The sequence below is a fragment of the Larus michahellis genome, chromosome 4 (genome assembly GCF_964199755.1).
Source record: "Larus michahellis chromosome 4, bLarMic1.1, whole genome shotgun sequence".
NCBI classification, from domain to species: Eukaryota; Metazoa; Chordata; class Aves; order Charadriiformes; family Laridae; genus Larus; species Larus michahellis.
The window spans coordinates 12,089,385-12,103,464 of NC_133899.1; the positions used below are offsets into that span (position 1 = coordinate 12,089,385).

The following is a 14,080-nucleotide window of genomic DNA, read 5'->3' on the forward strand; positions in this document are numbered from 1 at the left end:
GTCTTGACTCTTCTGGTGGAATGGATATGTGTAAATCCACCACAAAAAAAGCAAATCCCTTGTATAAAATAAATCTTGTGGAGCAGCTAAAAGCCTGGCATACAGGGTACAGCGCGCCTGGAGTGCTCTGCTAAATGTTCCAGGGAGCGTGTTTCTCTGCAGTGTAAAGAAGGTTTTAGATGACAAGTTAACTGGCAAAGGGAGATGATGGACAGTTTCCTGAGATGCTTCACTGTGTGTCTGCTTAAAAGTACATTTGAACTTTTGACCCCAAAACCTTTAAACCAAAAAAAAAAAGGCTAGTCCACTGTAATTATAAAGAGGTATGCATGGGAATCGCATTTTCAGATTTCTGGTCAGACACTGGTATTAGTACTTTGAGAGCTGCGTACTTGGATAATGAGAACAGCAGTACGGAGTTGTGATAGAAGAAGGAGAAAGTGTCAGTGGTGAGAGTCTTGGTCAGTCTGCAGGGAAAGGGGGAAGTGAGGTGACAGTAAGATTTGTTATAGACGTGTACAAATGTAGAAAATAGTAAATTATCGCTGATCTAGCCTTCTGTAAACAGACAAGCCTGGGAGAAGATTTCTTTTTACTCCAGAGAACGACATGGAATTTGCAGGGAAAGTAATATTCCCTGTGAAAAACATGTCTTTTCTGTCTCAATTATGTTATCATTCAGAATCAGGTATATGGCCCGTACTGGTTGTCCTAGGCTTTATTCCAGCTGAATCTATTTAATTGGATAGATTATTAATGTGTGTTTGGTTTCCTATTACCTTAATGGTAAGAAGCAGAACTTGCTGACGAGCCTGGCACGGGCTGCCCAGAGAGGTGGTGGAGTCTCTGTCTCTGGAGATATTCCAAACCCACCTGGACATTCCAAACCCACCAACGTTCCTGTCCAACTGCTTTGGGTGACCCTGCTCTGGCAGGGGGTTGGACTGGATGATCTCCAAAGGTTCTTCCAGCCCCCACCATTCTGTGATTCAGTGAAGTGCGAGAGTAATTACAGTGGGAGGAACCTGCAGAAAATTCGTTTCTTCCCATTCTCTTCTTGACTAGCATCTGTAGAGCTCTTGGATTGGTCCAGTTCTGTGGCACCAGACTCAACCCACAAATCTAGCAAAGGTGCTTCTATCTCCATTTCAGCAGAAAGTGGTTCCTTGATTTTGCTCCGTGCCACTGTTCGGTGGGAGGCAAAGGGCTAATCTTTCTTCATGGTAACAAGACAACGACAGATCTTTTGTCAGCTCTCTTAAAAGCTGCTAAAAAAAAAAAAAAAAGGCTAAAAGGAAAACCCTTCACAAGATGGCATGTATTACAGCTTCATACCTGCTGTGTAATCCTGTAACATGCTGTGTCTGGGAACTTCCCAGAAGGTCTGCAGGAGGTCTGAAAGATCTAGCCTCCACACACAGGTGCCCCCATCTTACTTCTGTCTCGGTTTTTGAGTGCTGTGATGTTAGTCCTTTTCATGCACCTACAAAAAGGTGACTGTTACTGTATTGTCCTTTGCGTTATGAGGCCAGTTTAATTCCCACTTCTCTCTTGAGTTTCTTAATGACTTGTCTCATTGAGCATAATACGAACTCAGAATGATACACTAGATAGATATCAGGCTTAACATTGCCAGGTGGCATAATAATGGGGACTCACAGCCACTGCTGCTTCTAAGATGTCTTCATTTTACAGTGGATTAATGAATTTCAAGGTAAAAATGTGTTTCTTAAACAGCACTCTTTTTTTTTTTGTTGCATAAAATATATAATATAATATGTTAATATAAAATTAACATGCAGTAAGCATCACTGTTTTCAAATTGCACATGAATGCTCTGAGTCCTAAGACTTTCTTCATTTGAAGGGCTTCTGTCTTCCTCAAAAATGAGGCATTGTACATTGAGGAAAAAGTGAAGCTGTCAAGCTCCTGGGAGGTGACAGACCTAAGAGAAGTCAGTGCCCATGCAAAGTGTTGGATATCGGTTAAAGGTTGTCATCCTTTTCACCACTTATGTTTGTTAAAGCTGAGGATGAAACAAAATTTGCATTGATATGAGCTGGCACAAATCATCTGAGCTAAAAGGATTTGGAGGGTTTGAGAATGGGTGAAGACTGAGGTCTTGATCGGGCATCAGGAAGTCATTTATCATTAACTTCACTGCTCTACTTGATGAACTTCCTAGCTGCTTCGCCAACAATAATGTTTGATTTTTTAATTTGGCCTGTGGGCAGCAGATGCCAGGAGGTAGCTGTTTAGTCTCCCTGAGATATTCACAAGTATATGTTTGTCAAATCTTACGTGTCTACACATGCACATTTATTAGGACATGGAACCTGCAGGCTCTATAAAGGCGGACTTGCTTTTTATGCCAGGTACGTTATCTCTTGGAATGGATGGAAGAAGACTTAGAAGATGAGGATGACACAACCACTACATCCAAACCAGAATTCTGCCATCCATTATGCCAGTGCTCAAAATGTGGGCCAGCACAAAAGGTTGGAATATTCATTCTTTAAATTAAATAATAGTTTATATTCTTGTAGTGAAACTTCTAGCTCTAGGGAAGCAGCATTTGCATTGCCCACTCTGTATCTCTGTCTAAAAAGCAATTAAACATACACAGAACTTAACAGAGTTCATCTGATGTCATGAAATTATTCTCTTTTTAAATGACCTGTATAAAATTTTGGCTATAGGAGCAGTATTTAAAGACTTGCTCAATATCTAATGGAGAGAAAAAACTTTGCAGTTTGCTTTTAGAATGTGTGAACTGCTGTCATTAAGGTTGGACAGCTTTGAACAAACGGGAAAAATCTTTTTCTAGGCCTCAGTTTTTTCCTGGTTCTCTTTTGTAGTTTATATTGCTAACTGCCACAGAGTATCTACTAATCTGTTAGTAATCAGTTTAGCAAGGAATACCTGATAATCCTATAATCAATGTAATGCTGATAAAATCTTTTAAATTGCATGGCATCTTTCATGCAGGCTATATCTAAAACCTCTTCAGACATTAAATATAATTGCAAAGACTTCCTTTCCCCTTATTTATCACAGATTGTAGAGGAGAATCAGGCTTTACGATACACTTTTTTTTTTCTTGAATTTAAATAAGGAATTATGCCAGCTTCTTGGAAATAGAAAACAAATTACTTGTCTTTCAGGAAGAAAGTGTATTACTATGTCTGAAGGTATATGTAACTGGATAAGTCATTGCAAAATAAACCAAAGTATACATTTTCAGCGTATTGGCTACTTTGAGGTAACAGTATCCATATCAATTAACTGAGACAATGTGAGACGGCTTCACTTCTTCTCTATGTTATGTTTATTTTATATCTCTCTACCTTATGTTTATTTTGTGCAGGCTAAGAGTATGTTAGTTGTCCTTAAACGCTTCACATTCACACCATGCTTTATTCTCTGGTAATGTGAGTCCGGGTCCCCTCAGCACAGAGATCGTGTGCTAAAGATGCCAGAGCCGGAGACCATAAAGTTCATTTTGCTGAACAGGGGAAGGAATGGCATTTGCCGTGGAATTTACTCGCCTGCTCAAAGAAACGTAGAAGGAGCTTGCTCGCTAATCCTAACCACTGTCTTAGGTGGGCACACATTTGAAAGCACAGCGAGGATAAGCAGAATGAGAGATTCTCCTTCACTGTAAATGTCAGGCACCTACACAGTTTGCGAGGAGTGAAAAAAGGTGTTCTGTGCTGCTGTATAAGCGGTCTTCCAGGTCGTTTCCTCATCTTGACTCCCCACGGGAATCTGTTCTCTGGGCCAGTGTTGCTTCTGCATGAATAAAATTGATTTTAGTTTTTATCCTTATTATGTCGAGCTTTATGTAGCAGTAAAATAGGTGTGTAGTGTCTGTCTGCAAGAGCATGAATGTCTGTATAAGTGAAAGTAAATCATAATGTTAACACTCTCCATATGGATGGACATCCTAACAGCTATATGAAAACTGTAAGTTTTACTGCCATCTCAACTTGTGCTGCTTTAGCCTCTTTTTAATATCATGAATACTGTGCCTGGAGTTTCTGTGTATGAAGCTATCATGTTAGAAGAAAAGAGAGAAAAATAAAACTCATTATTCTGTTGAAAAATACTACCAAGCTGCTCTGGGTTACTAACTCTTTTCCTGAAGGTCTCAAACAAGGCTCTGTAGCAGAAGTTCCTGTGATGTCCATCTATCTGTATTGTATGTACTTAGCAGGTATTTGGCTCCTTTTTGGTCAACAGAATGATTAATTATATAGCTCTGTTGTGTATTTTCCTCAACAGAAATTTGGAAGGATCTCTGCTAATGGACTCGGGGTCAATGTTTCAAACCGGGATGGTTTCACGCCGCTGCATGTGGCTGCACTGCACGGACACTCCGAGCTGGTCTCTCTCCTGCTGAAACACGGAGCCAGTATCAGTGCCAGGAATGTGAAACACGCCGTTCCTCTGCATCTGGCCTGCCAGAAAGGTCACTTCCAGGTAGCAGAGCCTCCTTATAAGTGCAAACTATTTAACAAACTGCCAACAGAAAGCAGTTTTGTGAAATTATCAACAAATTGGTAATTATCATAATAATGATGATGATAATCAACAAGACTCAACCAGTAACAGTGAAAATTAGTTTGGTGATTCTGTTTGTTCTTTCAATGTCTAAAATCTCCAGGCAGAAAGGGGATCTTTCAACTGAAGCAGTTGCAGTAGGCACATTTTTTTTTCTAAATGACCTGAAATAACTGTTTAATGAAAGTGCTGCAAATAGCTACTGTCGTACATCACTTTAAAAATACCTTGTGCAGCTGAATTTTCCTATGCGTTTTCTCTCTGTCCCTTCTATTCAAGGAGGTTTATGTGTACATCTCTTGGTGCAATGGACTTGGTATCTTCAATAGCCACGGTATTAAATATTTACTGTATTTTCCACTCATTTAAGTAGATTGTGAGCCAAGTGGAGCTGAAGTAGCAGAAAACCTCATGACATAGGGAAGCATAAGCAGTGTAAGAGAAGCATCAGCTAGTGAGGGGAGGCTGTTAATACAGGAGTGAGGGGAAATGAGAGGAGAAAAAATAATGATCGTGAAAAAGCAGGTGCAGATGGGCAAATGGAAACATGCAGAAAAGTGGAAGACTGGGGTTTTAAGAATAAGGATCTGAGGACTGCAAGAGGAAAAAAAATTGAGATAATTGTGAAGTTAATGGGGAGACAGAGCGCTAGGGGAGCAAGAAGAAAATGAGAATGCAGCTGGAACTTGTAGTTCAATGAAGTTCTCTGAACTGGGGTATTTCCAACATAAAGAACTCTGGATTCCAAGTGTTCTGATGAGTTCAGAAAGGGGGAAAGGATACTGTTGCTGTGGTGGTTTGTTTTTCGTGTTTTGTTAAGTTACTGATTTTGTATGGTTTTAACACACTTTGAGTTTTATTTTCTGGCCTTTCAGTTGCTTAAGGATGTTTTAAAAGTGTGTGATAAAATACAAAAATCAGTGTGACAGGAAGAGATGCTTGTCGTTATCATCCGTTTGGCAAAGATGAGATTTGTTTTCCCTGTCTTTTTTTCTTCCATCTCTTTTTCATTCTAGATTTCAAAAAAAAATTTTTAAAAAAAGGAGGTGGGGCTTTCACCACATGATTATGGTTAGTTGGTATCTTAAATTACAGCGTTGTTACTTCTTTCAATAGGTGGTAAAGTGTCTGATGGCTTACAACGATAAACAAAATAAAAAGGACATATATGGAAATACTCCTTTAATTTATGCATGCTTGAATGGTCAGTATGAGACTACTGCCTTGTTGTTACAGGTAAGATCACTGAAAACAGCATGTTGAGAATAGTATTTCTTAAGCGATATCTGTGCTTATCCAGTACTGTCAGTATTTTTAGTTATGCATTTCTCTGTCAAAACTACTCAGGGGAAAAAAGAAGAGTATTTGTTATCTCACTCCTTTCAATCTCTTCCCTTTGTGTTTTTTTTTTTTTTAGATAAATATTACTAGCTGTTGTACAGCTAGCTGCTTTTATGGAACTTTTTTGTAGCAAGTGTTTGATTTTCTTTCTTACGATTCTATTGCGTATGATTTTTTGCATTTTTTTTTATTTTGTTTTTTAAATATTTCTTAATCTTGGAATATGTCTTAGATACATGCAAAAATGAAATGAGCTGATCCACGATATTGTGGCTATGAGAGAGGAGGAAATAATACAATCAGGTGGCTTATTGTTGAACTGGTGATTGCTAGCCGATGCTTTCTGCGTTTCATATACAGCTACAAGGCTTCTCTTGCACTGTTCTCATTCATACATTGAAAATAAAAGAGGAGGAAAACAGAACGGTAATGTGCTATCTTCCTTTCATGCTACTCTGTCTTTGTAACTTCAATTTTGTCTTGCTGTCTAGCGTGGAGCTGCTGTTAACCTTTCTAATGCCAAAGGGAACACGGCGCTGCACGAGGCCGTGCTCGGCAGGCACGAAGCCCTGGTGGACTTGCTCCTTCGGAACGGTGCCATGACGCACGTAAAGAATGAGAGGAACTGCACCCCCGCAGACTGTGCTGAGCCGGTAAGTGCAGAGATCGTTTCTCCCCTTGGATTTTTCTAAAGTTCCATATGCACCATGTAGGAAGGAAAACAAATATAACTATTTGTCACAACAGTATTTGCCAAGACTTCCGCATTTAACAATTATGCATGATACAGAGACTAAGATGCCTGTTCATTGGACAACGTACGATATGACACCTGTGGCATAGGAAACCTGTTGTGTTTCTAAAATGAGTTATCCTAGACAAAGGATGAGTCTAGAAAGAGTGAAAGCACATACGTGAATGAAAATGACATTAAAATCTATGCTAGTAGTGGCAGAGAGAGCAGAAGAAATACTGAATGTAGGAAAATGAACACCTTTCACTAATCAGTTACATGGCTGGCAGTCTTCCTTGTTCCTTTTTGCCTTTTGTGCCTTTTGGTACCTTTTATCTTGTCATCAATAACTCTGACCTTCCCCTTTATTAATAGCAATAACATAATATGTAATATTAAACTGTAAAGAGTTATTTCACTCTTTAAATTATTTGATGCATGGTCCCTATCTTTCTGTGTTTAAATAGCCTCTGAGATGTAGCATAATGACCACAAAATTCTATTCTGAATCAATTTTAGTATGTGCATTACCATTTAAACTGAAATTAGCTTAATCATAAATAATACGGTTTAAAATAATAGGTCAAGGCTACAAAATCATCATTCTGATACAGTGCCACTTGTGGAACACTGATTTTGTCCCTACTCAAAATTATACAATTTAAAGTTTGTATTTATGAGGTATTTTTGTGTGCGTGACATTCATTTTGGCAGCAATTAATTAACACGCTCTGCATAGACTAGAATCCTAAATTGTACTGATGTTTTTCTTTTTCTTTAATAATGGTGAAAATGGAAACTTTTAAAATTAAGAATTCAAATATCATTAAGTTGCTGGAAACAGCACCGAGCTATGTACCTCCATCAGCAGAGACAGAAAAGGAGCGTGAGCAGCATGCTACTATCAAGATAAGAAAAAAAGGTACCTGTCATATTTCCACTGGTATGCATAAAAAGGGATTTAGGAATTAATGTGTGACTACATCCAGTATTTTGTGTAATCGATCTACTTACAATTAAAGAGGAGTCAACTATTTTGCATATTTATAACAGGTAACACCTAAAATACTATAACTAAATGCAGCAGACTTTGTATTATATTCACGACATTGCTGCAAACTCAGTTTTCACTTTTTTGGGGTGTGTGTGTGAATTTTACGTACAAAAGCATTTTGTGTTAAAAAACATGCCACATTTGAGATGATATAATTAACCATGTAATAATTGTCCATTTCAGTGCAAAGTAAACCAGATTAATTTACATCACCTTTAGTTGTCATTTACATTGCCCTAAGTAGGATAGGGAGTGGCTCTTCCATTAGTTACTGTCTCTCGTATTGTGGGACAGAAATAAGAGCTACGAAGGTGACTGTCCAAGCCATTGAGCAGGGTTTGCAGAAGAGTGACTTTCAGCAAATGGCAGCATGTAGAAGAGCCGAAGCAGGTGTGTTGGGACGCGTGGTAGAGTTTGACAACGCAGATGAGCCGATGTCATGGCTTACGGACACTTGAAAGAGTGGTGTCACCCTCTATCCTCGCCTCTTCCTTCTCGCCCTCAGCTTCTGGTCTTGGTTATCCACTGCTTTCCTTATGCTGGCTCAGAAGTTTTTCAGATGAATTTTCAAGCTGATGCAGTTCAGTAACCGGGGGTGAGGGGTGTAACAAGTTTTGTGCTGAGCAGGACGCTCTGCGTGGCAAAGGACCTGCCGCTGCCAGGACTGCCACAGGGAAGACAACAGGGCTTAGGGAAGATGAGGAGCAGGAGCGCCCATTTCAGCATCCATAAGCTTTAGTTAAACTTTTCAAAATAACTCTTGCCTGCTTCCCCAGGAAAGATTGTGAATGTTTTGTTAATACAAAACCAAAATTAATCACAGTTTACTGATGCTCTAGATGGATACAGTTCTTTCAAATATTATGAGAATAGTTCTAAAAGAACAATAGAAGACACGAGTAAGTAATATTAACAAAGAGATGGTATAGCATCTGTGTGTTAATTCAGGGTTGTAGAAGTTGGAATTAAGGGCCTCAAAGTGCAGGATTACACAGTCTCCTCAGAAGTTTGGCCAGTCATGCTAATCTGATGAAGAATGCTTACTCTTGCAATTTAAAATGCTTTAAAATTTCCAAAGATAAATTGTGACTCTGATTCAAGTTATTACTGTTATATTTGTACTGTAAAATTTTAAATCTAATGTCAGTAGATACGACTTTTCATTCAGAACTTGTTTTTTTTTAATTCTTAAGCCTGACTCAGTTGTAATTTTAGCTGCCTGTTCTTTTAAACCCCTAGTGAACTCTAAACCGTGTGAGAAAGCCGATGATCCCATAAGCAGACAACTTCAACTGGTCCAATCAATTAACAGATTTAACAAGTAAGCATAGAAGCTTCCTCAGAAGTACGTTTATCGTTTCCCATAAACGAACAAGCAACACAACTGTTGATAAAGCCCCAGAGGGGCTGAGGCGTTGTTACACATCACGTACATGCGCGGTGGTGTCACCAGGCAGATGTTGGAGGTGTGACACGCTCCTGGTGGTGAGCAGCAGGCGAAGGAGCACTGGCAAATGCATTTACAATTGGGTTTGCACGAATACTTGGTGTACCATAAATGAATTTCAGAGCCAGACTGCTTTACAAACATTATCTTAGCGCTTCACTCAGTGGTTGGGTTTTGCCGATGATCTTTTTAAACGTTAATGTATGTTCTGTGGTAAAATACAGGAAATACTGGTAGCCTGTCACTTTTCGGAGGTGGTGTCAGATCGTGGACTTTCTGTGTTGAGATGGTGCCACCCTGTGGATTTTCTGTGATCGAGGCTTTTGTGGAAAGACTTCAGTAGTTAAATTTACTTTCTTTAAAATATTTTTTAGAGCAAAACATTTACGGAGAACAATAACAAGAGATAAAAGTGTCCCTAATTTTGACTCTCAGTTATTGCATCAGGTAAGTGGAAATACTTGCTTGAATTACTTGTATAATACGGCAAATCTGTTTGTTTTGTCTGCCATTAATATAGATAGAGAGAGCAGGAAAGTTTCTTTACAAGTGGTGGTTGGTGAATCCCAAAAGTTCTGACCTGTTTGCTAAATTGCTAATGTTTCATCATTGTTCAGACTTCAGTGGTGGTTCTATAACACTTGTTAAACGTCTTAGTCTTACTTTTAAACCTCTAAACCTCTTATTGCAGGCTTCATCTCTCTGCCTTGTTTTCTTTGTCATGTCTAGCAAAATCTAGGTTATACCGAGGCTCATCGGAGCTGTAGCCAAGCAGAGATGCTATTTACAAGTTTTCGGTAGATTAAAATCAGGGTTTGCATGCTAAGTCCGCTTGTAGGAGGAGGTTGTTTGCGAGGGTGATAGCAAACTGCGTGTCAGCCATGACAGAAGTGCATGTAATCAATTAATGTGGGGTTGGGGGTACCGCGGCACCCTACACCCTTCCTCCCTTCCACCGCCTCTGGCTCTCGCTGGGCCTTCTGATGAGCCATTCCAGTACAGCAGATCGAGAGAAAAACTGACCTATTCAAAAGAAAACAGATCTCTACCAGGTTAGTTCAGTAGCTGCCTGTTATTAGATTGACATAGCCTTGGAATTGCAGGCTCTGACACTCATCTCCGTCTAGAAAATGGAATACTGTTCTATTTCATAGAGCCCTTGTAAGATTGAACATTTGCAAAGAGGCTTGAGAATGCCAAGCTTATGCTATAAAACGTGGGATTTAGATTTTATAATTGTGGATGGCTGAAGGCAGTATGTCATGCAAGTACAGCAGGTGTCAAAAAACTAATATGTGACCATGATACATAGCGCTTTAACCATGATATGTGTGACTGTCGTGGCTTTGTGAATTTACAAGTCATACACCTCATACAGGGTTTAAACATGTGTAATCTCCATCTGAAACTTTTTCAAGATTGTTGCAATTATTTCAGTCAAAGGGTATCATAATTAATTTCTGCCTTTAGTTCTTATCTTAGAAAATCTGTCACTAGCGTATTTGGATTCTCTTTTTTTCTTAGTTATTTTAACATGTGCAGAGTGGCTCATAATCAAGGAGATCCACCCACTCTGAAGAGTCAGGAGCAGATATGGAAATGTAAGAATAGTTGGAATGACCAAAAATAGGTGTGGGGAGGGTAGGTGTCTTTTTCTTGGCGGATGAGATCTGGGACAGGGAGGTTTTGCCTTCGTCAGTGCCTGTTGAGCCTGTCTCTATTGACTGCTTACACGTTCCTTAATGGTGTAAGGGACAGCTGTTAATTTCAAGTACCTTGATACTTGCATTACAAAAGGTGATTAGAAGAATTAGGATGAGATTGGGATAGTGCAGCGAAAATAAGTTTTGGAATGCCTTCGTTTTCCTTTTAGTTCTGGTACTGATTTGTGTGTAGCCTGAGGCAGGTTGACCTCTTCTTGTTTGCTCATTTGTAGACCGAATATAATTATTGTCCTACAAAGTATGCTATTTTTAATCCTTGGCTGTGTTCCCAGTATAAAGAATACCATGAAATTAATGTGGTAATTATATTCAAGCAACGCTATATTCATTTTTCTGTCCTCACAGTTAGCTATTAAAAGCTTTGATAAAACCAAGTTAAAATCCATTGAAACGCTGGACCAGAGCAAAGTTAAGATTACTGACGCAGGATGCAGTGGTGAGTTTGTGAAACATGATGACATGATAGAAGTTCCTCACAGGAGTAAATTAATGCACCGAAGACACACTGTTGATGTGACACTTCCAGCGGAGAATGTCAGCGATAGTTTATCCAGCCCTAGAAATCCAAGTATTTCACAATCAAGAGACTGCTGGGATGACTTGCTTTCAAAACATTGACAAGGAGGCATGAGTTTGCTGTTGAAAGCTGAGGAACTAGGTGTTGTTAATGTCAATAACCCTTCACTGTGTATCAGAGAATTCAGTGATGCTTGCAAGCCTGCCCTCCGAACGGAACGTGAGGATGCCTCTTCAGCAGAAACAGAATGTTCCTGGCACTTTCGGAGACTGAATCCTCTGTTTATGTTGGAGGGAACTACACGGCCAGAGCATTACTGATCTCAACAAACAGGGACGTACCGAGATGTAGACAGCAAAATTGCTTTCCTATTCTACTTAGCACTTACTAAAAAATTATATGTAACAGTAAACCAAACCAAACCCTGTATTGTATTTTTCAGACACCCACTTTGTTTTTAAAAGTCTTTGAATAATTTTTGCATTTTCAGTTTTTATCACTACATTGGATAAGCATATATAAATATATATATATTTATATATATATATAAAGATATATTGGATAATAAGGTATTTATTGCCAAAGGTAATTGAAATGTCTCTATTTTTATTGGAATGTTACAAACCGTTATAGTATATATTTCTGTATATTCCAGTAGCTGGGAAAACAATAGTCCAGAACATCTGTGACGCCACATTAGAAGCTTATGCTTGCTATTAATGTGAAGGGATGTAATCCTTGCTCATTTCTTTGCAATGTTCCCGTGTATTGGACCTGCAAGACCAAGTTCTTATACAGGAGCCAATATACTTGGAAAAAGTAGAGAGCCCTTGACAAAGCTAAACTTTGCACTCACTGTTCACAGCCTAATTAAAAAAAAAAAAAAATTTGCAGAGGCAAGCATGCATAAGGACATGTATGAGGACAAAAGTGTTTTGTTTTATTTGTTTTTTTTTCTTCCTCTAAAGCAGGTCATGCAAAAATGCACAAATATTCATGATTCTGAACATGGGCAACATCTGCAGACAAAACTGCTGCTTAGGAGCCTGCTCTAGACTGCTCTTTAAAAAGGTGAAATTCCAATTATGAAATGCCCTTCTCACATCAGTAAGCATTTGTTGGAATAGGCCAAATATTACCTCATTCCTAGAGGTGATCGCTGAAGAATTGAAAGCTCACAAGTACCTATGAGACGGCTGCTTAGATTTGGACTTCGTTGCCTAACTGTTTTGGTTATGGTAGGAGAATGTGTAAATAGCACAAGCCGGGTTTCTAAGTGCAGTATTTTTTATTCTTGGCTCATCACGTCCAGCTTGCATTTTATTTCATAAACTATTTGTATGAATAATTCTATTTCTTTTAACTGTGGTATTAGTAAACTGCTTGGCAAAGTACGAAGCTGGAAGACATACTGGTGATTTTTTCAAATAATTTTTTAATCTAAGAGGCAAAATGTGCAGTAAGCGCACATACGGACATTTAGAGATGAGGGTCATGTGTTTATTTTTCTAATAATTTATGAGTTCATCTGATTTTCTAATGTGCCTTGGATTTGTGCCAAATGATGGAAAGAAAAAAAACTAGTAAAATAACTCTTGAAAAATGTTGTTTTCTTTGAGTGCTTTTTAAAAAGCATTGCACCTTTTATGCAGATTTCCTTGCTTTTGTTTTTGTAGACGTTTGAAGACTTCACCTGGTGTCTGTGTGTAAATTGAGGGATGTGTTGGAATTTACTCTCAAGTCCAATACGAACTTCTTCCCCCTATGTTCATGAGTACTATTAGTAGCTTGTCTGGTTTTGGATTTAAGGCATCGAGGTGTACAATATAAAGTTGTTAGTGAAACTGAACGCTTTCACATAACTTCCTTCTCTAGCTCTACATTTCCATTAAAAAAAAAAAAGAGTAGGGTGGATGTTCAGCTATTATAAGCCAAAAGACCATAAGAGATATGAGCAAGTTTTTTTTCTTCTTTCGATGCTATAAGGATGACCTAGAGTAAGGCGCTTATCCTTACTCGTAGCAAAAATAAGCTACGTATTACTTAGAAAGTTTAAGATATAAGTGAACTTTCATAGATCCAATTTCTAAACTACGTAGTGAAAATTTTGCTTGTGTTTTAATTATACTGTGTATTTAACTGTATGATTCTTGTCTTAAGACTTCTCGACAACGTGGATGAGAAAAATCAGTTTATTAGCTTTTTAATACTGGTGATACTACGCTAGAGAGTGTAAATACAGAAGATGGTGTTGTAATTGCCAAACAGGAGGTAGCACAACGACACCAAGTTCAGCATCAAGTCTTTTTTCTTAATCCTTAATAAGCACAGTGCGGTTGAATAGCTTTGGAAACAGGTTTTAAGATAGCTCATTTAATAACTTTGAAAAGGGTTAGAGATAAGTGTCAGAGGATGTGAACTCTGAATTTAGTTATTAGCTTTTTTCTATTAAAAGCAAATTTGGAATACAGCAGGTTAGGGAAAACAACTTGTTCACACTTACATTTCAAGCATAAAGTACTTAGTTGTAGTCTATGTGAGTGATGAAACAGCTTCAACACTCCCAGGTTTCAGCCCTTATATGAATGGTTATGTAATTATTGGTTAATTTTCCTCTTAAAATTTAAGAATGGGCCAGGCCTTGAAGTATCTCTTGCCTTTGAAAAACTCCCTCCCCAATGAAATACAAAATTTGCAAGAA

General features: G+C 38.5%; 1 protein-coding gene across 5 annotated transcripts in view; it reads left to right on the forward strand.

The window, feature by feature from the left end:
- ANKRD27 (ankyrin repeat domain 27) overlaps nucleotides 1-13,236 on the forward strand; it is a 46,392-nt gene extending 33,156 nt beyond the window's left edge. For 3 of the 5 annotated variants that reach the window (XM_074582985.1, XM_074582983.1, XM_074582986.1), the window contains exons 22-29: nucleotides 2,376-2,498; nucleotides 4,285-4,482; nucleotides 5,680-5,799; nucleotides 6,396-6,557; nucleotides 7,451-7,559; nucleotides 8,931-9,012; nucleotides 9,513-9,585; nucleotides 11,208-13,235. In XM_074582985.1, coding sequence (XP_074439086.1) covers nucleotides 2,376-2,498; nucleotides 4,285-4,482; nucleotides 5,680-5,799; nucleotides 6,396-6,557; nucleotides 7,451-7,559; nucleotides 8,931-9,012; nucleotides 9,513-9,585; nucleotides 11,208-11,480 — 1,140 coding nt within the window. In that variant the 3' untranslated portion in view covers nucleotides 11,481-13,235. Of the gene's footprint in view, nucleotides 1-2,375; nucleotides 2,499-4,284; nucleotides 4,483-5,679; nucleotides 5,800-6,395; nucleotides 6,558-7,450; nucleotides 7,560-8,930; nucleotides 9,013-9,512; nucleotides 9,586-11,207 lie in introns of all 5 variants that reach the window. The other 2 variants (XM_074582987.1, XM_074582984.1) reach the window with 1 other exon arrangement.
- Nucleotides 13,237-14,080: the final 844 nt, after the last annotated feature.